We start from the raw sequence: 22,718 nt of genomic DNA on the forward strand, positions 1-22,718 counted from the left end.
AACAAATTCGTCCGGCTCGACTATTGTCACGACCTTTCGATTTCTCAGCTGGACCATCGTAAGTTTGGATTTTAAATAAATATGTTAAAACGGTAAATTCGTTGCGCGCTGCGGTACCAAAAGGTATCTACGTGGACAAGGGCGCACAGCGCACGTTATATGTTTACACAACAAATGTGCACAGTGATGCCGTAAGGGCTTGTAGCCACAGTGCACATTTATTTGTTGACAGTATGGCGCATGACAAGCTACTCCAGATCTAGCATCTGCGGGAGGCGACCGTGAGATCTGTAAGTTGCTGTGGAAGGCTCTATTTCTACAAGTAGAAATGTACACAAAGAACTCGTTAAAAGAAGAAAAAGAAAGAAGAGAAAAGATGAAACAAGAAGGAAACAAAACTAACGGCCCCAAACGGTCACGTGGCCCGGGCCAGTGGGAGAAGGCGCAGCCGAGTCGCTATCGGGCGTAGCCCCGCAACAGTTGCCATCGATTCATGGTTCAGGTCCCTGAACTGCACGTACTATGGCTAGGAGCGACCATAAAATGCCTAGACACGCACAGGACAAAACCCAACGACTTGGTAGTCGTGATTTCTCTTGTAGTGAGTCCTCATGGCTTCCTTGGACTGGACACACATGTGCTTCAGCACACTCTCGCAGAGTACGCATTTATACCCGTCGAGGACAGAAATCCCATCGATGGCATTGCCTGGCAAATCGCGGTCCGCTCGTACGACTCCATACGTGCAAAATGAATATGAGTGTACAGATAGATGATGAATGGAGGTGAACTGTGGAAGGGAGGGGCCGAGACTCCGATCTCAATGACGACAAGTCTCACGACTATTCTAGTCTATATATACACGAATAACACCTCCAACCGAGGTGACAAACTAAACTCAGAACTCCCCGCTCGCCCACCACACTGGAAGTGGAGACTGATCTACCTCTGAAACACCGATCTCTCACATCTATATGGCGCCAGGCAGCTCTAGCAAACCTCCGCACAAGTGCAACTGGGATCGAATCGAGTATCTCTAGGATCCAGACATTAAGGGCAGCGTATGAATAATTACAGTCCGCTCTGGCTTGACGCTGAACGTCTCTGTTCCAAAGTTGCATCATCAGCAGCCGCCAAATTCCGAAGAGACTTGTCTATAACATACCTGTACAAGTAGCCCCGTCAGTTGAGTCCTGTCCTCTTTCGAAGAAGAAACGTTATATTCAAACAATGATCGCATGCCGACGTTGCTTTTGAACTGGGCCGTCCATCTTCTCGGTTCGTGCAAACCCTGCCTGGATATTGTACGCTTCTATCGGCTTAAGCAAAATAAACCAACTTTGCGCGGGTGGGGACGCTGTCTTTCTGATTCTGCGACATCATATCTCCTTTGCGTCTCGTCTTCAGCGAAGTCATGGTTACCCAAACGCTTGTTGAGTTCCGGCACTCTATGACCGAGCTGGCATGATTTTCCAATAAACCAAATAAAGAGTAACAATTGAGCTATTGCGGATATTGCTAGAGATAGATCGCAACGAATCGTGTTCACCAGACGCGTAGCGTCGCATGTACAACTTATCAACTGTAGCGTGTTGCCGCGTACGATAAACAAACATTAGTGCTATAATATATTAGGAAGTCTGGCTTCCTAATCTAATATAGCGCCTGCATTATGTAAATGATACTAAAGCGGCAAAGCATCCAACCAGGTAGTATCCCAAATCTCTCCCAAATTTTAATTTAAACCAAAAAAAATTCCCTATTGGACGATGTGGTACATTTCCGTGCAAAAAATATTCAGGGTGCGGATGTCTATCATAGTCGTAGACATCGGCTTAATCCAAAACGAGACTAGCGCTCTTGTCTGCCGTGTCCCTGAATTCGAATGTTAAGTGCCCGCGTTTTAAGCATGAGGACATCTCAACGCACGGCCGTTTATAAGTGTGTTGTTTCACCATACCTTTGTCCATACTATAAAGGAATATATAAGGGAATTTAACCGGAAGACGTTTCATTGCCGCCCCGAGGGTAGGACGAAGGCATGGCTGATTTGGATCCCGTGTTTGCGTATTACGGTTTGAGCGATCCATTTCCTACCTCGTGGGACGACAAGCCTATTCAGGAGAGTCAGTTTGCATTTGTCCTTGGCGATTATTTTAACGGCGCCGATGACGGGAAATCCGGCAGTGGAGATTCGGGGGGATGGCATGATATGAGTGAGTTGTTGTTTACCGAGATTAAGTTGTCGCCTGTGTGGTGGACTGACGAATGATCAAGCGGTGTTGCAGCGCAATTTCGATATGTTTGTGAAAATGAAATCAACGCTAGATACGGCACATAAAGAGATGAAGAAGGATTTTTTGCAGGAGTCTAAAAACTGGGGTGTTGCCGATATTGATCAATTAATTGATGGTATACTTGCATGTTCCTGTTTCTGTCGAAGGTAGCTAATATAGGCAGACGCCAATATGAAAGCTGCGCAGATTATGAAACCCGTTATGGATAACAAGTCTAAAGGAGATCGGTTGAAGGCAACCTTGTCATTGATTGAGAAGAATCGCTACCTGTTTGACTTGCCGGGTGCATTATTAGCAAATATAAAACGTGGCGACCACGACTCGCTTGTCAGGGACTATCGGCGTGGCCGGACGCTTACGGAAGAAATACGGACACTACCACACTCTACGGAATTGTCTGACTATTTAGTTCAGCAACGCAGGGTCATTGAGCGAATATGGGGTGAAGTTGAAGTCGTGGTTGAGGACTACAAAAGTTCGGTCTGGAAACAGCTCAGTGAAGCGCGTCCTGACGACAACTACGTTTTGTATATCAGCATCTTGCTCGAACTTGGAGTGGAGGATAATCCAATATGGGTGTGGCTACAGACTCTGGTTGATAATTTGAAGAGTCAGATGGAGGAAGCGTTTGACGATTTAAACTCTAGCTTACAGATTTTGAGGAAGGAAGTCTGCAACACACCGCCAGCATCAACGAATACTGCTACGGAGTATTTTTTAAATGCAATCAAATTTGCAACATTGGAATCTCATAATTCGAAATTTGCAACGTTGGAATCGAAAGATCTGCCAGAGATAGAGAGAATGTGGGTGACGCTGAAAGACGTTATAGAAGAAGTTACGAAGTACTTTGGCAAGCAGATCGCGTTGTTCTGGGAGTGCGCTTCGGGATTCTTGGATGGGCGGACGCAAAGCTCACTACCAGTGGGTCAGAAAGGCGAGTCTAAAGTTCACTTGACTTTGTCGCGCGAAGAGGATGCTAGAATTCGGACTGATGCGCGTGAGCTGGTCGAGCTGTATGCGTCCAGCGTGGCAGATTTCTTTGTTCGCTCTGTCGCCGACTCCGAAGATAAAGCTGCGAATGTCGAGCGCACGAAAACGATGGATTCAGAGTCTGAGATGGATGCCAACACACCTCGAAGTGAGCGCAAAATGATGAATTTGCCGAATACGAGCGCAGCATCGTTGTCTGCGAGTGCGAGGTTGGCAACTAGCTTAAAAAACGACCGTATTGCGGAAGCCCACCGACAAATCGACTTGCCAACCACGTCTCCGTCGTCGCTAGAGGCTCCTATATCGCCCAGGTCGCCCGGCTCGGAAAAAAATTTCGAGCTGTATGCATTCCTGCCGCCGAACGCGAATGCGATTGGCACGACGTTTTTCTTGTCGCAGCTACTTAATACGTTGGGATCTCTCGCGAGCGAACTGGCCGGTCTGTCGATATCGTCACGTCATATCGATGTTTTACGGACGATGATGAGCACTGTCCGCGAACGATGTGTCGGCGGAGCATGTCTGTCGTGGCAGCAGGACGCCAAACGGTTCAAAATGGCTGAAGATTGGAATCCTACAAGTACTCGCAAGTGCACAAGGGTACCTGGATTATTCTTACAATATCAGTCGGTTGTGCTTGACGGTCTCCAGAAACTAGTATTCATTCCAGGTGCTGAAAAGAAGTCAAAAGCGGTGGTGATTTTGCCGCCGTCATCAAAACTAGTGTCGAGTATAAAGACTCAGTTTGCCAACTCGATTTTCCTGACGTTGAATGGTCTTGTCCAATGCGCCGTTGCGGGGGACAAAAAGGCAATCGGTGTTAATGGTTCGCCGTTAAAAACGAGGGTCCCAAATTCGACAATTGATCAGGATATTGGAACCCCTTCGGCACGGATGGAGTCGCGGTTGCTGCTCATGATTTGCAATATTGCGGAGTTGAATGGGAGTGTCGTGAGTGCACTATTCGAACGATTCTCGTCACTCTTCTCGATTCAGTTGACGGACAATTCTAATATTATAGGCGATGCAATGACGCAACTTGACGAGCAACTGTTCACTACGTTCACCAAAAAGAAAAGGGCGAATTTCACAACAATAATCCGTACTGGTATTTTGAGATCAGGGATTCTGTGGTCCCAACTGGGAAAGCCGACGGACGTGAGCCCGTATATTTATCACGTGCTGTTGCAGTTAGTGTTGTTGCACATGCAGGTCTCGAGTGTAGGGCCGATTCTTGTCAAGCGAGTGATCACGGATCTGCTACATCATATTGTGAACACGATTCTCGAGTCGTTCCGGCAAATTGACAAGTTTAGTCTTGGAGGCATGCTGCAGGCTACGATTGACGTAGAGTTTGTGAACCAGAAGATGACGGTGTACGGCACTCCCGATATTGAGAATTTGTATCAGACGTGCTACGCGACGATTCAGGATGCGACGGATCGGTCGAAAATGGAAGTTGACGTGATGACACGACAGCTGGAGGACATGAAGAAGTTGCTGCTCAAGTGCCATAAGCAGTCGCGAATGGAGTTTTTGTGTTTTAAAGAGGAAAAGCCGACGAAATCTAGAGAGATGTCATAGTCTTGAACGGAGTTGTGTTCAGTGACTTTTTGCGCATGTTACGATATGGCGTTGGGATTGGTATGATTTTGTGTATGGGTGATGTCGACTAAATTGTGATTTGTTGTAAAATGCCTGTTAATATATATTATCATGCTCGAATTCGGGTCGGACATTAGTCGGAGACTCATCGTCAGCATATTAATGCGTGTCAGCCACGTCATCACGTGATCTTTTTTTGGGGATGGCTCCGCAATGTTTTGTGTGTAGCGTCGCAGAAACAAGCCGGATCCCGCGTCCCAGTAATATTGGGGTGCCGGAATGGCTGGCCAAGGGAAAAGCCTCTCCTGGCTTTTCTCTTAATTCACTCTCCCACTGCCCTCCTGCTCAATAATACTCAGGCTATATAATATTAACCGCCGCCCCTGCGCGTTGCGCTGCTTCACCGCCAAAATTCGTCGACCGCCGAGTTTCCGAGTGCTGTACCGACAGCCGTCTGCTCGGACCTTCTCCATAGCCAGTGTCGCCTGTGCCGCCGCCACTGCTACTGCCACTGTATCGCGCATGGGCAAGTCTGACAGTCGCCTGTCCGCGGACGCGGTGTCGAGCACAACATCGGCCCGGCCGTCGTCCGAGTCGCCAGCAAGTGACTTGTCGGACTCGCCGCCACCGTCTAGCTCTAAGAGCCCGCCTCCTCGCCGGACCTTCATGTCTGCGCTCGCAAGGCTGGAACTACCCTTAGACTTCAAGACCGCGATGTCGCAGTGGTGGAACGCACCTTCACTCGATGTGACGGAGCGCACAGTGCTCTCCTTTCTACCGTTCTTCCCGACGCCCGACGCGACCCGCAAGGCAGAGTCCAAGATGATCGAGCTGTCGAAAGGCCGTTCGCTGAACGAGTTTGAAGTCACACGCCTGACAGAGCCGGTCGACGAAGAGCTTGTCGTTCTGCATGGCTATGGCGCCGGCCTGGCGTTTTTCTACCGCAATTTTGACGGACTGAGTCAGCTGCCTGGCTGGCGACTGCACGCACTCGATCTGCTAGGGTATGGTCGTAGCTCGCGACCTAAGTTCAAGATCAGGGCCAAGGACAAGCATGAGGCTGTACATGCGTCCGAAAACTGGTTTATTGACTCGCTGGAGGAGTGGCGGGAGAAGAAGGGAATCGAGAAATTTACCTTGATGGCACATTCGATGGGCGGGTATATCGGTGTGGCATATGCGCTACGTCATCCCGAACGCATCAAGAAGCTCATTCTCGTAAGTCCGGCTGGTGTGCCGCGGGATCCGTGGATTGTGCATGAAGACGAGGCACACCCCCCGTCCTCGGCGCTTGGCTCTGAGTTCACGAGCACACAAGCCGACACCACGAAACACAGCACCAGAGCTGTCGACAAGCGGCAGACGGAGCTGAAGCGGCCGATGCCGAACTGGCTCGTCTTTTTGTGGGAGCGTCATGTGTCTCCGTTTTCTTTCGTGCGGTACTCGGGTCCACTCGGCCCGCAACTCGTTTCGCTCTGGACATCCCACCGGTTCTCGACGCTGCCAACGGACGAGGCGAACGCGCTGCACCAGTATGTACTCGGCCTCTTCACCTCACGTGGCTCAGGCGAATACGCAATCACGCGTCTCCTGGCGCCGGGCGCGTATGCCAGAATCGCGCTACTGGACAGAATAAATGAGCTCAAGATACCAACACTATGGATGTACGGCGAGAACGACTGGATGGACATCAAAGCCGGCGCTAAAGCTGCGAGGCAGATGCGCGCTAATGGAGTCGACAGTAAATGTGTCGTTATAGAGAAAGCGGGTCATCATTTGTACCTTGATAATCCGCATGATTTTAATGACGCTGTAGTAGAAGCATTGCGACAGCCTGCGTAAACGGAGGTTTGTACAGTATTGTAATTGTTACGGTAGACTTGCAGGGCGTGTTAGCGGTTCGAATTTTGTGTTATCGTATGCATGGGGCTATAAACGGACTATTTCAAACATACTAAGGGTGATCCAAACGCCACGTCACTTATTTTTTCAGAAAATAAGTAGAAAATAATTGCCCACACAAAAAAAATAAGTAGCTCAAATCCACTTATTTTCTACTTATTAATTTTCCCCCCTCTATAACGTACTTCAACCCACTTCCACACCCCCTCGGAACACCTTCAGGAAATTCACGAGACAAATTAGTGAAAACTGAAGTGGGATTAATAAGTAGGAAGTAAGTGGGAAATAATTACGGTTATCCAAACGCACCCTAAAACCCAATTGTGTTACCCTGAGCTTCATCATATGTCTGCGACCCTGAACATTACGCTTGCTGAGCCGCATGTGAATGACAACCTCGATATGTTACTTTTGTTCAGTCATACATTGGGCATTGGGCGCACCTATATCAAGTTGTCACGCATCTGCCTATACTGCAGAGAAACAGACAATATGCGATTATGGAAGAGAACGCCTACGTGTGTCGATTATGCAGTTAGGTCACCGGGATCAATCCGACGGTTATTCACGTGCTCGATGGTGCCGTCCAAGTTCTCCCTTGAGGAACCGGTGTTTACGAACTTCGATGTAAATGAGGTTATCGGATCGGTATGCCTGCACTGCTATCAGCTTGTTGTCCTATTTTAACCGAAGTAGTATGCGCGGAACGTGACGACCAAGACGTAATATGTGAATTATTAACTTGACAGTTGTTGTAAACTAACGGTTGAGTGCAGATCGAGTTTCAACTTTCAAGACCTGATCCAATTTGGCCGTCCACCGATTCCTAACGAAGCTCTGATCCAGAACGCACGCACGATTCGGGAGATTATTCTGACTAGTCTGTCAAGGCGTACACTTGCGTTGCGGAATCTGCCATACATCATGATGCTGAACCCCAATATTTCGCAGATCTACAACAAATACCTACACTCGGTAAACATGGTGTATGATTCGGGAGCAAAGCTAGAGACAAAAGAGGATAACGAGATGTTTGTACAAGCGCTGCAGATCGTGGTCGAGACGCACACAAACGCGATCCCGACACTCGCGAAAGGCTTCGCCGAGTCACAGACATATATATCTGGCGATACCACAAATAGGTTCCTCGATGCACATTTGCATGATCGTATTGGTACACGATTGCTGTCGAAACATCATATTGCGCTCACGAAGCAGAGTGCGCCGTCTGCAACGCCGGATCCGAGGTTTATTGGGCTAGTGGATACTCAGTTGTCGCCGGCGGCACTGTGCCACGAGATCACCTGGTTTTTGTCGGACGTGTGTGACTTACAGTACGGTATGCGACCGTGTATGACGATCGATGTCGGGGAAGACGTCACGGTTGCGTATATTCCGGAGCATTTGGAGTATATCCTAACTGAACTCCTCAAGAACTCGTTCCGTGCTACGATTGAACATTTTTTGAGAATGACACCGGCATCCCAGTATAGAAGTAAGCACGGCGCGCCGACAGGAACTGTACCCCATCCGGTTGTAGTTACGATTGTCAGGACAGCCACCGGAGTCGTGATCCGGTTGCGCGATCGGGGCGGCGGGATTGAAGAGGAGAATCTAAAGCGGATATGGGGCTACTCGGAGTCGACCTTTGAAGAGGAGGAGCGGGATGGGTTCAAGACGCTGAATACGCCGCCACCGAGTGTTACGGGAACTGGTGGGAGCTCGATGGGTGGACTGGGTTTTGGCCTGCCTCTGAGCCGGTAAGTAGCTGGCAAAAGGTCCCAATGTTTATCGAGTCGCAGTGCTAACACTGTCAGAGCATATGCCGAGTACTTCGGCGGATCGATTGATCTAGAGACATGTTTTGGATGGGGCGTAAGTAAACTATGATTATGTTTAGTAGATGATGCTAATCTAATCAGACCGACGTGTACGTGAACATCAAAACCCCACAGGCTAATAACTCAAAGACCTAACCTAAAACGGGAATAAGTTACAAAGTGCAGATGGTCGATCAGTTTCTGTATTACGTTTAGTGGATACATGACGTTGCGCGGCATGTACAGGAATGCGGGTGAAAGACCCTGCGGCAAGTATATTAATGGATGGCACCTGGGACTTTTGGGAGGCGGGCCGCAAACCGATCTAAAACGCAGCGTATTATTTATTTCCGCTATTGTGTACAATTTTATTGCATTTGTAACTGCAATTACAAATTGCAGCTGATCTCTGGCGCGTGCGGCAGCGCGTTACACACTCTAGACGCGTTTGAGCCGCACAACTTATACGCGTCGAGAACTCGCCCCTGCATCTGCCCTTTCTGTGGCCAAGAGTTCTGCCGTGGAAGTGGCCGAAAGGGGGCCGCTAATTGCATTACAATGATATATCAATAATCCTACTGCCTTCCTCAGCCGTAACCGCAGTAATGCTGTGTTCGCTTCAATATTCACGATGACATTACTACTTCACTTCGCCTTGTTACTCGGTACGTTCAGTGCGTCCGCAGCAGCTCATGGCTACATCACGAACTTTTGGAGTCCGACGAAACATGAGTACGGCGAGTGTGTCCGGCCGTATGTGCTCTATCAAGAGAAAAACCCGATCACGGACCGGTACTCCGACGAGATGACTTGCGGCCGTCTGCCCGGTGCAGCCTCGTTCCCGGATAAGACATGTAGTGTAGCGAAAGCGGGCGACAAGGTGGGTTTGCAGTGGTCTATCATGGATGGGGGACATCTCGGGCCAGTGCTGGTGTATATGGCGTCGACAGAGAGCAAGGGAGAGGGCGAGGCCTGGTGGAAGATCTACTACGATGGATACAACGCAGAGAAAGACTATTGGGCTACTTCAAAGCTCTGGGACAACAACGGCATTCTCTGGATCTCGCTGCCCAACTATCTTCCGGCGGGCGACTATATCATCCGAGGTGAAATCATCGCCCTCCATAATGCGTCTTATATCGATGGAGCGCAAATCTATGTCAACTGCGTTCACATCAAAATTGAAGAATCTGCTGAAGCTGCAACGACAATCGACGTCAACACCATCCCGAAAGTCGCCTTTCCAGGATACTACACCTACGATACACCTGGTCTGCATCTCAACATCTGGTGGCCGCCGCCTGTGGGATATCCAGAGGTCGGTCCGCCAGTCTACACTCCTGATGCTGCCTCAGAATCGGCCGCGAGCGCCTCGGTCACGTCTTCTGCTGGCTCAACCAGTGCCTCGTCAGACATCAAAATCGTTCAGCCAAACAGCGCGGCGTCCGTGACTATTGCCTATCAGGCGACGAGCCCGACACTGTTCTACCAGCCTATGACGTCCGCGACACCACTGTTTCTGTCTGAAACCTCGTCCGATGAGACCCCCTCGTCCGAATTGCAATCGCGATCTGCAATTGCAGCTGCGGTCTTCCCTGATTTGAGCTGTTCAACGTCAGGCTCGTTGACATCGACATTGTCGACGTTGCTTGAGAACCTTGCCTCCACGACTGCCACTGCGACTGCATCATCTGCAACAGTTGCAGCGGTATTTCCAGACCTCACCTGCACAGCGTCATCCAAGCCGGTTTCGACTCCAACCACACTCCTGACTGCAGTCGTCGCCCAGACACAGTCCCAGCATATAGCTACACTAACAGTCACACCAAATCCAGTGACGGTGCACGCTACCGTCACGGTCTCCATATACGAGACGGAATACGTGATCGGCATAGTCACTGTCACCCGCGTGAATATTGCTTACTAGTCACGACCTTTAATTGCGCGGGAGTTTTTGTTGCGTATATAATGGCTTGTAATTTTGTATATGTCCTTGTAACATAGAAATATAAACAAATACCTTTTCACTACACATGCAACCCAATTCAATTAATGCTAAACCAAACCTCTAGTATCCAGTCGTAACATTACACCGTACTTGTCCCATTCACTTTCTGCTCTTTGGCCTTCATCTTCTTGAACTTTGCCACAAAGAAACCGTCGACATTGTACGTATGCGGATAATACCGTCTCGTCAGCGACAGTTTATGGTTGAACTCCCGGCCACGAAACGACGTATATCCAGGAACTCCGAATTCTAATCCTGTCTCGACGAGTTTGACATCAGGTCGTTTGCGAAGGGCGTAGTCCACAACTGCCTCATTCTCGTCCACAGTCACCGAACACGTCGAGTACACGATATATCCTCCAGTCTTGGAATTCGCGTCGATAGAATCAATAGCTGCGAGTATCAGCTGCTTCTGCAAAAACGGTAAGTCGATAAAGTCCTTTTCATTTCTGCTCGTCTTGACTGACGGATCCTTCGCGATAACCCCGGTGCCCGAACACGGCGCGTCCAAAAGTACGCGGTCAAACCCGCCAATCACGCGTGGGAATTCCTTGGCATCGTAATTACACACCACAGTGTTTGTGCATCCGAGACGGTGAATGTTCGCAATCAGCGACTTGGTTCGTGCCTTGTTGGCATCGTTTGCAAACACACAACCAGTGTTTTTCATCAGCGCGGAAATGTAGGTCGTCTTACCGCCCGGAGCAGCTGCCATGTCTAGTACCCGCTCCTTTTCCTGTGGTGCAAGCGCGATTACCGGTAGGAATGACGATGCTGCCTGGATAATGTAATGGCCGGCAAGGTATTCCGGAGTAGCGCCAATGGGCACTTGTGAGTCAAAGATTTGCAATCCAACCTTAGTCCAATTTCCGATCGGCTTCAGATTCACACCGCGATTGACAAGCGCCTGCGCAAGATTGCGTCGGCGGGTTTTGAGGGTATTGGTGCGGATCGTGACTGGTCGTGGAACCTCGTTGGCCTCAAAAAAGTCGATCGCTTCACGCGGAGAAAACAGTTCAAACAGCTTGCCGGCCAGAAACTCCGTGTAGCCATAATAGTTGGCGATATCTGCAATCAACTGCGCAACGTAATCAGAGCGTGACCGCCCTGCTTCGCCGTATTTGCTGAAGTCGTCCAAAACGTTCAGAATCTCCTGGATCCGGGTCCGTGAAATGTGGATATCTGGAGGTACGTTTGAAGGCGCTTCAACTTCTTGGCCAGACGGCAGAACGTTCGTGACCGTTGAATCAACATTTATCTCAACATCTTCCTCTTCGCCCTGCTCGAATTCACCATCACTGTCGACGCCAAACTCGTCTGCTTCACCTTCTGCTTCCAAGACCTCTTCGCCTTCAGAATCGTCCGTGAAGGCTTTTGCTAATCCTTGCTGATTCGCAGCCTATACTGTGTGAGAGAAGTCCATATCCCATGTTTAATGCAACACATACGTCTAACATATCCTCGTCCCCTTCGTCGTCACTGAACATCGCCCGCCCTTGCTCGTTCTCGTCCTCCGAATCATAAACCTCCTCGCCCTCTTCGAGTTAGCCCAGTCAAGGGTCACAAGCACATGACAAACATACCTCACTTCCATGGTCATTCTCAATTTGCTCTTCATCAATATCAAGTTGCTCGTCTTCATCTCCAAACACGTAGAAATCATCCTCTCGAACAACCTTCTCCTCTTTCTCCACTTTCTCATCCTCCTCAAACAAACCTGCTTTCGCCTTCTCAAACACAATATTCTCCTTTCTAGTCTTCAGGCTCTCTCCTTTATCCTCGCGCTTCCTTTTCCGACTCTCACCGTCGTTGTTCTTCTGCTGAGTTCTCTTCCGAGGATCAAGTACTCCCTGTCTAAACTCATCCAGAGTAGGAACAGGCCCTTGCTTCGTGCGCGCCTTGCGACCGAGTTTCGACTTACTTCCGGTCATTGTCAGCTTAAACTAGATCTGGCAAGGTGTTGCACGCAATCGAGGGTATGACAGAGAGGTTGGTGGATAATAGGCCGGCTTGACACTTGGAGACAGACTTTCAGAAAATTTCTGCCGTTGGGACAAAATGTTGGGTTAGGGCAATTTCGTGCAGGATTCAACGCTTGCAATGAGCGCTTTGTTCCGAGAGCGAATATTGGAAGTGCCTCAGTAATTAGCAGTAGCTTTCTAAATAAATGGCCAAAATTATAAGTCGTTAGTCGTTACTTTGGCAAACTTCCAAGATCGATCGAATTGAGGAAGATTCCACCGAATAGGGGGTTAGGGCTGTCATTTTCGACCGTCTCGGCGATGTTGTATATTCGAGCTTAAAAATCAGACGAGGAAAGTTGTAATAGCTAGGTGAGATATTACTTTACCACGCGATATTATTACCGACAACCTACAAGAGAGTACACGACATGGTGCAGGGAACGCTTAAGAATATCAAGACGAAGACGTGAGTTGTTACATTTGCTAGGCCGGGCGATAGGATATCTCTAGACGATTGGTATTAACGGGTGCACAGAACTTCAAAGCCTCTTGCGCCCAAGAAAGCGGCAAAAAAAATTATTGCGGCTCGAAAGAATTCTGCGATTGCTACCGCGAAGTTGAAGAAGGTATGAAGCGCTGATTATTGCAGTCATTCGGCAAAGATACAGAGATAATTTTGCTGATTGTCTTTTTCTCGGCAGACAAGGCTAACTAAGTATTAGAAACATGCAGCTGCCATAGCGGTAAATACAGAGAAGCTTTTGTCATCCCGTGTTGGTCACTTAGAAGTTCTCAAGGGGTCGCGACGAGAGATTGCCAAGGAGGAGGCCATCAAGGCGGCGAAGGGAAAGAACGACAAGAACAAGAAAGGTAAAAAATAGGTAGTGCGTGTATGCAGCTAACATATGGGTATGGGACATGGAGTTTGGATGTCGATATAAAGGACATAAAAAAGTCACAATCTTTAGAAATATTGATATAATTGTAAAACCGGTGAAATAGTACACTACAGTCACATGCAATATATCTTACGCCCCCGCATCCGTCTGCACACTAAGTCATCAAGATGTTGCAGTTTAAGACAGCGACTTGTTCATGAAACGCCGTCGTGTAAACGCCAACCAGTACTACATTGTGGTTAGCATTCTCCTCATGTACACTGGCGTTAAGTGGATGAAATACCTTGCTGGGCTTATCGCCTTCCGCGTACACGCGCGCAGCCAATCTGAGAGCCAACTCTTGTCTAAACTGCGACAAGTATCCTCGCAATAACTCCGCCTCGGCCCGATCACGTGGAGCCGCGTATAAGCTGTTCAACGGGAATCCTGGTTCGCCGGGAATAGAAAAATGATCCAACGCTAATGTATTCAGGATTCGAGCGGCTTCATTCCGATCGACCCTCGCTGACAACGCGGACAGGCAGTCCGAGATAAATAAAATACCGTAGATCAATGCACGGTCAGCCGGACCTTTGATTTCAAAGTTTCGGAAGAAGGAGTTGGCACGGAAAAGGTCGAGAACTTCGTCGATAATGTCGTAATCTTCTGAAGTCGGGTATGCCGGACCGCGGAATTTTGTGCGCAGAGGTAGCACCGCAAAGTTGCCTGCCATTGTCTGTCGTAAATAATCATTAAATGATTAAACTATTGGATCAGATACATACCGACAACCCGCGTCTCTGGTTCGGAAAGGAACGTCGAATGATAAGCCTGTAAACGTCAGCTGAGACTCACACCGAGGCCCCAATTAGACTGATATTGATATGTCAGAAAAGAACATACCGGCATTATATATCTAACACTAGTCTATATGTTCCAATAACCTTGGAAACAAATGCACTGGCGAATTTCGGATGTGATAGAAGACGGCGGTCGTTGGAATTCAACAGCGGGATGTCAGTATTGTGCGGCGGGAGTTACGTCGACGTCCGCTGCCTCACCTTACAGATATCGTTCTCTCGACTGATCTCACCGCACAACAAATTCACACCATGTCTTCGGCTCTGGAGCCGCCGACGACGGCAAAAGTGATTCTTCACACTACAAAAGGACCAATAGAAATAGAGTTATGGGCGAAAGAAACACCAAAAGCATCGCGCAATTTCTTGCAACATTGCATCGACGGGTACTATGACGGCACCATATTCCACCGCGTCGTCACCGATTTCTTGATCCAAGGCGGTGACCCAACTGGTACCGGCCACGGCGGACGTAGCATATACACCGAAGAAGGCGGGTTTCCGTCCGAGTTTCACTCTCGGCTGCGGTTTAATCGACGTGGACTATTAGGAAATGCAGAAGCAGAAGAAATGAATGACAACTCTCAGTTCTTCATCACACTCGCGGCCACACCGGAGTTGCAGCGGAAAAATACGATATTTGGAAGAGTTATGGGTGATACTATCTACAATATACTCAAAATCGGCGAGGCGGACTTGGATAAGGATGATAGACCGCTGTATCCGACAAAGATCACGCATACTGAAATTTTGGTCAATTATTTTCCCGACATGAAGCGACGAAAATCGCCCCAGCAAGAAATCGCAGCTGCAGAGCAGCAAAAGAGGAAAAGACCCAAGACTGCAAAACCGAAAGTGAAGATGTCGTTTGGCGTTGAAGAGGACGAAGATGGCGAACCCGGCGGAATCGCAATGGGAGGTAAAACGAAGTTCAAGATGAAGTCTGCACATGAGGTTTTGAACGATTCAAAACTAGCCAAAGATGTCGTTGTTGATTCTGGAATCGCGATGTCTACTTTGCAGTCATCGGCTGAGTCAGTTAACGAACCTGCATCAGAGTCAGCGAACGAGAAACTAACTAAGGAGGAGCCCAAACAATATGAGCAACCAAAGAGGCCAGCCACTAGTGTCGATTCGGTCGGCGAAAATCAATCAGAGTCGTTTGGTCAAGTCACGAAAGTGGAATCTGATTTTGACAGAATCAATGCCGAGATTGCTGCCATGAAGTCATCGTTAAAACGACGGGCTGATGATGACGGACGCAAGAAGGCCAAGACGAAACTATCTGCCCTTGAGGAACAGCGGCTGAAATACTTATCTAAGAAAATTCCTAATGTCTCAAAGAAACGACAGCGCGAGCAGCGAGAAGCGGCGACGCTTGAACGGCTAAACAAGTTCACATCTAAACTACATACTGCAGCTTCGTCAGCGCCGCTGCCTACAGCGAAATCAAGTCAAAGCAAGAAGGAGATCGAACGTGATGAGGACATCGTGTGCGACTTGCATAATCTTCCAAACTGTCAGTCGTGCATATACTACGATAATTTAAGCGACGGTGAAGATGACCCGGCCAGTATTTGGAGTCACACCTTTGTGGACGAGAAAAGCCAAAGGCGGAAGCCACAAAGAGTGTTCAGTCCTCCTCCGCAACCAAAAGATTTTCCGGATCGCTCGCAGTCCAATAACCATCGTACCCGAGGTCGCTATCGGTAAACGTTATTGTCCTCGACGTTAACCACATGCTTGAGAGTTATTGGGCCGGACAATATTGCACGCTGAATATTTTTGTTCTCATACGATCTATTGTATAGGACCTATGACATGTTGTATAATACTAAGCAGGAACCAATATAAGAGTTATATAGTTATAGTTAAGCTATATATATATATATATATAGAAGATTTGTTGACCTTCTCTAACTTTATAGAGATGAGGAGCAAGCAAACAAGAACAAAAATTATAAATACACATCGAGCCCTACCGCCTTCCTCACTGCCTTTTGTTTATCTTTAATCTACACGATCATGATCTCAGCGATGACTACAGCTTTAACCCACGTACAATCAAATGATTCGGTCACAATCTCTCTTCGCGTACCTACTCATCCTTGACCCCGCCGCTGCCACTCTTCTCGGCCTGGCTGATAGCCTTCTTGTCAGTCTGGACCTCGCCAGTGCCACCAGCGCCAAAGAGACCAGCCGACTTGAATGGACGCTTCAAGTCGCCGGTGGCTGGCTTGCCAAAAACGTGAATCTGAATTATCTTTTGCTCGAGAGCAGACTTGACAGGAAGAACAGACTGCATAACCAATGGGTTGGTGTATCCTAGTTTGAAGTGCATGAAGAGGAGAATTCCGATGCCCATGAATGACGACTGCCTCTTGTAGTTAGCAAACAGTGAGAGCGACACTGGAGTTTGGAGTGGCAACGTACACGAATAGCAGAGCTGACCTGTTGAAGGTCGTACTCCTTAACAGTGGTAGTGACCAGCTTTCTCTCGTTGGAAGAGCCAACAAAAGGCTGAGCAGGTTCGACGTACTTCAAAGTGGTGAGATCTGTATAACCATTAGTTCGTCCTGAATGAACTCGTAATGCCGTCTAATGACAGTCCCTTCGCACAATTAACAGAGAGGGTTGAAATATATACACACCATTCTTCTTGTTGATCTTATACCGGGCGAAAAGGTACAGCGAGAATATGAAGATATTGCTGACAAGGTAAGCGACACGTGCGTAGAAAACGATCATAGGGTCGTCGAATGGGATTTTCTTGGAGACCTGCATGAGCCCAAACATGAGCATCATGTTACTGATGGCGGGATTCATATTGATCGAATATGCACCGAAAACAACAAAGTAGGGAAAGTTGTGAGCTGTACTAACAAAATCAGTCTGGAACGGCTGATAGGCGATTTCGAAGTGCGAGTTAGTTTGCCAGGAACAGCAAAGGCAATTATTTCAAGAACCTCGAGGAAGGACTGAGTGGCAATATCTGGCATAATTGCGTGGCGGCTTCGTGCTTAGCACCGGTAAAGCATTATTATATACAATTGAGACCATAAACATCACTTTTGCTGCTTTATTCAGGGTCAGCGGCCGATGAAAACAAGAACTTTAAATTTCGGCAACAATCGCAGGGTAACAAGTCTCCATGTGAAATCCGGGTAAACACACGGACCGACATGGCTCAAATGAACCGAGTTACGCTGTTGTTAGTAGTACAATAATCCAATCTCCATCTATCGCCCTATTCGCAAATAATTTCTGAGGAATTGCAATAAACGGCATGTCCGGTGTTGTTTCAAGTAACCAACAGCAGTCTGCTGAGTACACGCTTCAAGGTACGGAAGTAATTTTTAATGGAATGAATGCGATGTTGATCTGTGAACCAGGTGTAATGCGATTCTTACAAACAGAATGGCAGAAGAATGAGCGCGATCGGATACAGTGGGAGATCGAAAAAGCAGAGATGAAGGTCACTTATCTATAGGGATCAATGGAGCGCATGAAGACTAATTTGGGTCAACAGGCTCGGATAGCACGACTAGAAGGGGAGAAGAGAGGGAATGAACGGTTAATTGAGTCGTTTGTACGAAGAATTAATATGCTTGAGAAGTCTCTCGCAGATGAGAGGTATGGTCAGCTATTATTAGAGTATCAAATGCTGTTTCTGACAAGTGTCCAGGGCCAAGGCAGGCAATTCGATACCAGAGGTGCCTGGCGAGGCAGGGTCGAGTCTCGATATAAGCAACTTCAGGTCAAGTACGTACTCTAATGATGTCAAACCTATTTGTTCCTTGACGTTTAGCGACTGACGTGGTATGTAGCCTTACCAGAAGACTTTCCCCTGAGCAAATCGCGACTAGAAGAAATAGAAAAATCGCGGGCAAAGTCGCGCGAGTATTTAGATAGGTACGAGACGATATGCGGGCGTACCATTTATTACGCACAAAGGCTAACAGAATTGTTAGATGTCTACAAGAAGTGACTTATCTGTTAGTTTTCGCTCAGTCAGTCCCTGCTCCGCAGCCTTCACAGCCTCTCGACATACCCCTCTCGCAAATGCAACTAGCATCGCAGCAGTCGGCCAACTCAAACAATATGGCACGAGAGAATGGCGACATCAACCGGTTAAGTAAGGCGCATGACAAGGAAAATCCGCGATTTGAAGACAGGTCAGGAAGTAGCGAAGGCAGCACAACGAGCGCGAGCAGTTCAAGCAGCAGATCAAACTCTTCCAACAGCACCGGTGTCAGCAGCGATCGAGGATCCCTAAGTCCTGGTCGCCGCAGCAATAATCGAATGGGAAGGATAATTGTTCTCGAAGATAACGTCGAAGAGGATAAGCCCCCCAGGGCGGGGTTACCGCGTATTAACACTGACATGGCAGAAGAATCGGAAGAACAAGGAGCAGGCATTATTAGAATTGGTGAGCCAATTGTCAGTAGCAGTCCTGTGGATGAGAATGAAAGTTGGGAATTTGAAGATCGATCCTCCGACGCCAATCCTCCGCAATATGTAGATTAGCACTAATGTATTTGGCGTCCTATGCGATTCATTGATTTTTCCGGTATACATTGTGTTATTCATTGTACTGTATATACTAAGCATGGTTAGGTGGTTGTAGGATTCGGTACTAATGGGATCCGTACTTCAATCGTGGTAATAACACTGTAAAACGTTTAACGCTAATCATGACTACAACACCAATACCCACCAGCAAATTGACGGCACTCCGCAACTGCTGGATGACAAGGTTCCTAAATGTCAAACAATGAGCAATAACGACTATCAAGTTGCTTCATTCGCATTGCAAGGAAACGTGGTGGCTCATCGCCGCACTGACCCGACGGGCTTTCACTAGCGCCTTTCGCAGCAAGAAACCCTGGGTTAGTTCAATGATTTCATCTCAATAGCAAGAGCAGCGTTGTTGAGCAGGCTCACTGCTCAGATGAAGATAGTGACCTAATCTTCGACATAAGACTGATGCAAAGTAGAACATGATGCTATAATACATAATACTATTGTACAAATTTCTCCATCCGCTTACTCGTTCCCATTCGCATGTTGCACATCACCGTGCCTATCGGCGTATAAAACGTAATTCACGGATTCAAGCGGCAAATCCCACACACCGTCAGAGCTTTTCCATAAATACTTGTCCTCGGTCGAGATAACTGCGTACTCGTCGGTAATCGTGCACAGCTGATTCAACTCCGGGGTAAGGACTTCGACATTGTAGCTCATGAGTGCCACATATATGTACACTATAAACATAACAATAAATGACGGTACCGCAAGCGCCCACCACCTCGATGGGTAATAGTATATTTTCAAACTATGCAAAACCGACTGAGGCAGGAATGCCCACAATATGTAGACGATGAATGCGAATGTGCTGGAGACGTAGAGTGCGAAGCCGAAGTATTCTCGCTCTGGAGGGACGGCGTCGCCGCCTACGGTGACATCCGATTCTTTTGCGAGCTTGTCGCCTTCTGGGATGTCTGTATCGGACTCGGAGATTGTGGATGGGGTGCGCGTAATTAGTCGAGGGGAACTGCGACCAGACGCAAAAATCGACGAAAACGCACTATTCGTAGGCTTTTTTAGAGGCTGATTTTGAAGGATTAGTAACAAGATATTGTAAACCACAGAAGGCATGTGCAACGTACGGCTGGTGGATGATTGTAGAACGGGGGCTGTGGTGGTTGAAACTGCCATAGGTTGGACGACGAATTAGTCTGCCGTGGGCGCCGTCTGATGGAAACAGATGACTTGCTGCGCTTCATCAGAACGACGGCCTTACGGCCTGGAGGAGTAGCCGGTGGGTTAGGCAGTTTGACGGCGATGTCTAGTAGCCTCGAAGCTGCAGTATGTAGACTTGACGGAATTGGACCGAGAAGTAGGCGGGATGACGATTAAAGTTGGCCCTAATTTACGATTACGTTATGCTGTAACATCTTCCGATTGAACTGGCCATTTTGTCGACAGAAGAGTATGGGGTGACAACCGGAATAGTATTGATACCGTCCACCAATAATTGCATTCCATTGAATGAATTCCGAAGAGTAACGGTAAGCTTTGGAGGGCAGAACCGGTCATAACATGACCCAAATTATAATACAACATGGTAGATATCGCTTCATATGCGTAAACGGATAGCTACTTGGAACTTAAAGGCGCTTGGGACTAGGCTGTGCGGCGCGCTTGTATAGCCCCGGAATTCTGTCAAGACCACCGAACCGAACAGCATGAGTTTGATCTATCCCCACTGGCCAGGTATCGACAGTGAACTCCCTATCACATTTTATTCACTATATTTCAGATGGTTGAAGAGCCATACATGGCCAAGACGGAGGACAAAGAAGACAAGCTGGAGCCGGCGGGTATTTTCGCTCCGGAAGTGGACAATGGCTCCCGAATCGTTGTTTCGGAGGCGGAACCACAACGCGTTGAAATGGTAGGTTCTACGCTCGCGATCTTGCGGTTTTCGACGACATTTTAGATTATTGGTATGATGTATTCTATATACTAATATGCACTTGATTTATTGTAGAATGAAGCGGAAGTATCAACGAAAGTTGCCAATTCAATAGTGTTCAGTAACGACGTGACTTCCAACCGTGAACAGGAGTTCGTACCTGCCCTGTCCGAAGGGTCAAACGTGGAACAGCAAACGTCACAAGTAATGATCCCAGGTGCATCTACAGAACATGTAGAGTCGGCTATGGTAGAAGCCACCGAGTCAGTGGCGAATTTAGAAGTTCGCGCGGAACCGTCGGAGCCAGACTCTGACGAAGCTGCATCTAGTGATAAGGTAGACAGCGAGGCACAACCGACAACGAGCGAAGAAACCACGTCATCGATGCAGTCCCAGCCTCCAGAAAAGACGAAATCGAAGGTCGCGCGACCATCTCTCGACTCCAGTGTGTTCAAGGTCAGGTCAGTTAAGTGGTACGACCCCTATGGCCGGACACGGGAGTCGCCCATCGTCTTACAGAACGAAAATGGTCCGTGTCCTCTCCTCGCCTTAGTAAATACATTGATTCTCTCTACACCACCTGGCCAGAATACTCCGCTATCTCGGATATCAACTACGCGTACCGAAATTAATGCCTTGTATCTCCTGGAGCTTCTCGGTGACCTATTACTCAGCTCAAATGCTGCAGAGACTACTGACGTTAACAATGTGTTATCACTACTACCGAGTCTGCATACCGGCTTAAATATAAATCCACGGTTTGATGGTACGTTTGAGGAGTCAGAGGAATTGGCCCTTTTCCGAGCATTCGAGGTCGACCTGGTCCATGGATGGGTCTCAAATCCAGACAATCGCTTCGTTCATAATTCATTAATGAAGGCCACGTCCTACGAAGGGGCGCAAGGTATATTAGTTGCCATGTCGGAGCTATCCGCGAAATTAGACACCGGCGAATCGTTAAGTGCGAACGAATTGCAAACTATGGAGGACGGTCGCATAATAGAGCATTTTCTAAATCAGACAGCTACACAACTGACTACGTTTGGTCTAAGCTTTCTGTCAGAACTGCTATTGCCTGGATCTTTTGCAGTATTTTTCAGGAACGATCATTTTTCTACAATATATCGCCATCCCGATTCGAAGCAGATATTTATGCTTGTAACAGATGCCGGATTCAGCAGTCACAAAAATATAGTCTGGGAGTCCTTGAACGATATAACGGGATCAAGCAGCTTGTTCTTTAACGGTGTGTTCATCCCTAGCGAGTTCGGTGATTCGGAGCCTGAAAAAAAGGCCCACGTACCGCAGATCGATGGCGACGGCCACACCGTCAGCCACTCGGCCGCACTTTCTTTGGACACCCACGATCACGACTATGCGCTGGCCATGGAGCTGCAAATGAACGAAGACAGAGCGCTGGCTCTCGACGAGGCCAGACGAGAAGAGGAAGAGGCACGTCGAGCGGCGCGCCGAGCAAGTGCTCCGTCACAAAATCGTACTGCGCAATTTGCGCAAACACAACCTTCGCAACATGGTTCAAGCGCAAGAAGAGCGGGCGTGGCAGCGAGTGCTTCCTCGAGACGGCCATCAAAGCCTCCTACGGTATATGCGCCTTATGGTCAAGAAGCAAGAAATTTACTAAATGAGTTCCAGCCGGGGACACCTGGCGCGTCGTCGACAAGCGCCCGTCACCAGTCAGGCAGTCGATCCTCTGTGGCCACTTCATCGAACAAAAGGACCTCGTCCGAAAAGGACAAATGCATTGTCACGTAAATTCCGTAAATCGAATGGTCTACAACGTTTCATTGGGTAGGAGTCGAATTGGTTTAGTGTATTTGGCGTGTGCTCGGTGTCAGGGCAATTTGCGGTAATCATTAGATGCTAGAACGTTCAATGCATTATTGAGAGTG

The 22,718-nt window shown here is 48.2% G+C and overlaps 12 protein-coding genes across 12 annotated transcripts; 8 read left to right on the forward strand and 4 right to left on the reverse strand.

Annotated features, from left to right (window-relative positions):
* Positions 1–1,896: 1,896 nt before the first annotated feature.
* On the forward strand, positions 1,897–5,013 carry POJ06DRAFT_244139 (exocyst complex component Sec5-domain-containing protein). The gene is made up of 3 exons (XM_056186445.1): positions 1,897–2,216; positions 2,278–2,412; positions 2,461–5,013. Exons 1-3 carry the CDS (start codon positions 2,042–2,044, stop codon positions 4,872–4,874), a joined length of 2,724 nt encoding a protein of 907 aa, XP_056047727.1. The 5' UTR covers positions 1,897–2,041; the 3' UTR covers positions 4,875–5,013.
* A 140-nt stretch (positions 5,014–5,153) lies between these two features.
* POJ06DRAFT_244140 (Alpha/Beta hydrolase protein) lies at positions 5,154–6,849 on the forward strand. The gene has a single exon (XM_056186446.1). It carries the CDS (start codon positions 5,418–5,420, stop codon positions 6,735–6,737), a length of 1,320 nt encoding a protein of 439 aa, XP_056047728.1. The 5' UTR covers positions 5,154–5,417; the 3' UTR covers positions 6,738–6,849.
* Positions 6,850–7,289: 440 nt separating this feature from the next.
* Positions 7,290–9,135, forward strand: POJ06DRAFT_285252 (mitochondrial branched-chain alpha-ketoacid dehydrogenase kinase-domain-containing protein; the record flags this gene model as incomplete). Its single annotated transcript, XM_056190192.1, has 4 exons — positions 7,290–7,445; positions 7,569–8,557; positions 8,615–8,672; positions 8,720–9,135. 4 exons carry the CDS (start codon positions 7,290–7,292, stop codon positions 8,771–8,773), a joined length of 1,257 nt encoding a protein of 418 aa, XP_056047729.1. The 3' UTR covers positions 8,774–9,135.
* Positions 8,833–10,594, forward strand: POJ06DRAFT_244141 (glycosyl hydrolase family 61-domain-containing protein). Its single transcript, XM_056186447.1, has one exon. It carries the CDS (start codon positions 9,249–9,251, stop codon positions 10,542–10,544), a length of 1,296 nt encoding a protein of 431 aa, XP_056047730.1. The 5' UTR covers positions 8,833–9,248; the 3' UTR covers positions 10,545–10,594.
* A 30-nt stretch (positions 10,595–10,624) lies between these two features.
* Positions 10,625–12,337, reverse strand: POJ06DRAFT_17294 (NOL1/NOP2/sun family-domain-containing protein). The gene is made up of 2 exons (XM_056184715.1): positions 12,074–12,337; positions 10,625–12,024 (listed from the first exon to the last, which is right to left on the reverse strand). Exons 1-2 carry the CDS (start codon positions 12,110–12,112, stop codon positions 10,705–10,707), a joined length of 1,359 nt encoding a protein of 452 aa, XP_056047731.1. The 5' UTR covers positions 12,113–12,337; the 3' UTR covers positions 10,625–10,704.
* A 422-nt stretch (positions 12,338–12,759) lies between these two features.
* Positions 12,760–13,549, forward strand: POJ06DRAFT_244144 (uncharacterized protein). Its single transcript, XM_056186448.1, has 3 exons — positions 12,760–13,055; positions 13,125–13,215; positions 13,312–13,549. The coding sequence occupies exons 1-3, from the start codon at positions 13,018–13,020 to the stop codon at positions 13,468–13,470; spliced, it is 288 nt and encodes a 95-aa protein (XP_056047732.1). The 5' UTR covers positions 12,760–13,017; the 3' UTR covers positions 13,471–13,549.
* On the reverse strand, positions 13,550–14,515 carry POJ06DRAFT_244146 (actin-related protein 2/3 complex subunit 3). The gene is made up of 4 exons (XM_056186449.1): positions 14,371–14,515; positions 14,253–14,298; positions 13,772–14,193; positions 13,550–13,716 (listed from the first exon to the last, which is right to left on the reverse strand). The coding sequence occupies exons 1-4, from the start codon at positions 14,374–14,376 to the stop codon at positions 13,666–13,668; spliced, it is 525 nt and encodes a 174-aa protein (XP_056047733.1). The 5' UTR covers positions 14,377–14,515; the 3' UTR covers positions 13,550–13,665.
* Positions 14,516–14,540: 25 nt separating this feature from the next.
* On the forward strand, positions 14,541–16,186 carry POJ06DRAFT_244148 (cyclophilin-like domain-containing protein). Its single transcript, XM_056186450.1, has one exon. It carries the CDS (start codon positions 14,580–14,582, stop codon positions 16,038–16,040), a length of 1,461 nt encoding a protein of 486 aa, XP_056047734.1. The 5' UTR covers positions 14,541–14,579; the 3' UTR covers positions 16,041–16,186.
* A 46-nt stretch (positions 16,187–16,232) lies between these two features.
* On the reverse strand, positions 16,233–17,396 carry POJ06DRAFT_17340 (inorganic phosphate transporter Pho88). Its single transcript, XM_056184718.1, has 3 exons — positions 16,979–17,396; positions 16,761–16,903; positions 16,233–16,701 (listed from the first exon to the last, which is right to left on the reverse strand). Exons 1-3 carry the CDS (start codon positions 17,151–17,153, stop codon positions 16,426–16,428), a joined length of 594 nt encoding a protein of 197 aa, XP_056047735.1. The 5' UTR covers positions 17,154–17,396; the 3' UTR covers positions 16,233–16,425.
* Positions 17,397–17,613: 217 nt separating this feature from the next.
* Positions 17,614–18,854, forward strand: POJ06DRAFT_265114 (Striatin family-domain-containing protein; the record flags this gene model as incomplete). Its single annotated transcript, XM_056189049.1, has 6 exons — positions 17,614–17,668; positions 17,720–17,802; positions 17,857–17,960; positions 18,013–18,089; positions 18,155–18,239; positions 18,299–18,854. The coding sequence occupies 6 exons, from the start codon at positions 17,614–17,616 to the stop codon at positions 18,852–18,854; spliced, it is 960 nt and encodes a 319-aa protein (XP_056047736.1).
* Positions 18,855–19,113: 259 nt separating this feature from the next.
* POJ06DRAFT_17368 (PIG-P-domain-containing protein) lies at positions 19,114–20,347 on the reverse strand. Its single transcript, XM_056184720.1, has 2 exons — positions 20,000–20,347; positions 19,114–19,940 (listed from the first exon to the last, which is right to left on the reverse strand). Exons 1-2 carry the CDS (start codon positions 20,114–20,116, stop codon positions 19,374–19,376), a joined length of 684 nt encoding a protein of 227 aa, XP_056047737.1. The 5' UTR covers positions 20,117–20,347; the 3' UTR covers positions 19,114–19,373.
* Positions 20,348–20,554: 207 nt separating this feature from the next.
* Positions 20,555–22,682, forward strand: POJ06DRAFT_17350 (uncharacterized protein). The gene is made up of 2 exons (XM_056184719.1): positions 20,555–20,787; positions 20,884–22,682. Exons 1-2 carry the CDS (start codon positions 20,653–20,655, stop codon positions 22,579–22,581), a joined length of 1,833 nt encoding a protein of 610 aa, XP_056047738.1. The 5' UTR covers positions 20,555–20,652; the 3' UTR covers positions 22,582–22,682.
* Positions 22,683–22,718: the final 36 nt, after the last annotated feature.

This window comes from Lipomyces tetrasporus (genome assembly GCF_029532465.1).
Source record: "Lipomyces tetrasporus strain NRRL Y-64009 chromosome Unknown POJ06scaffold_1, whole genome shotgun sequence".
Lineage (NCBI taxonomy): Eukaryota > Fungi > Ascomycota > Lipomycetes > Lipomycetales > Lipomycetaceae > Lipomyces > Lipomyces tetrasporus.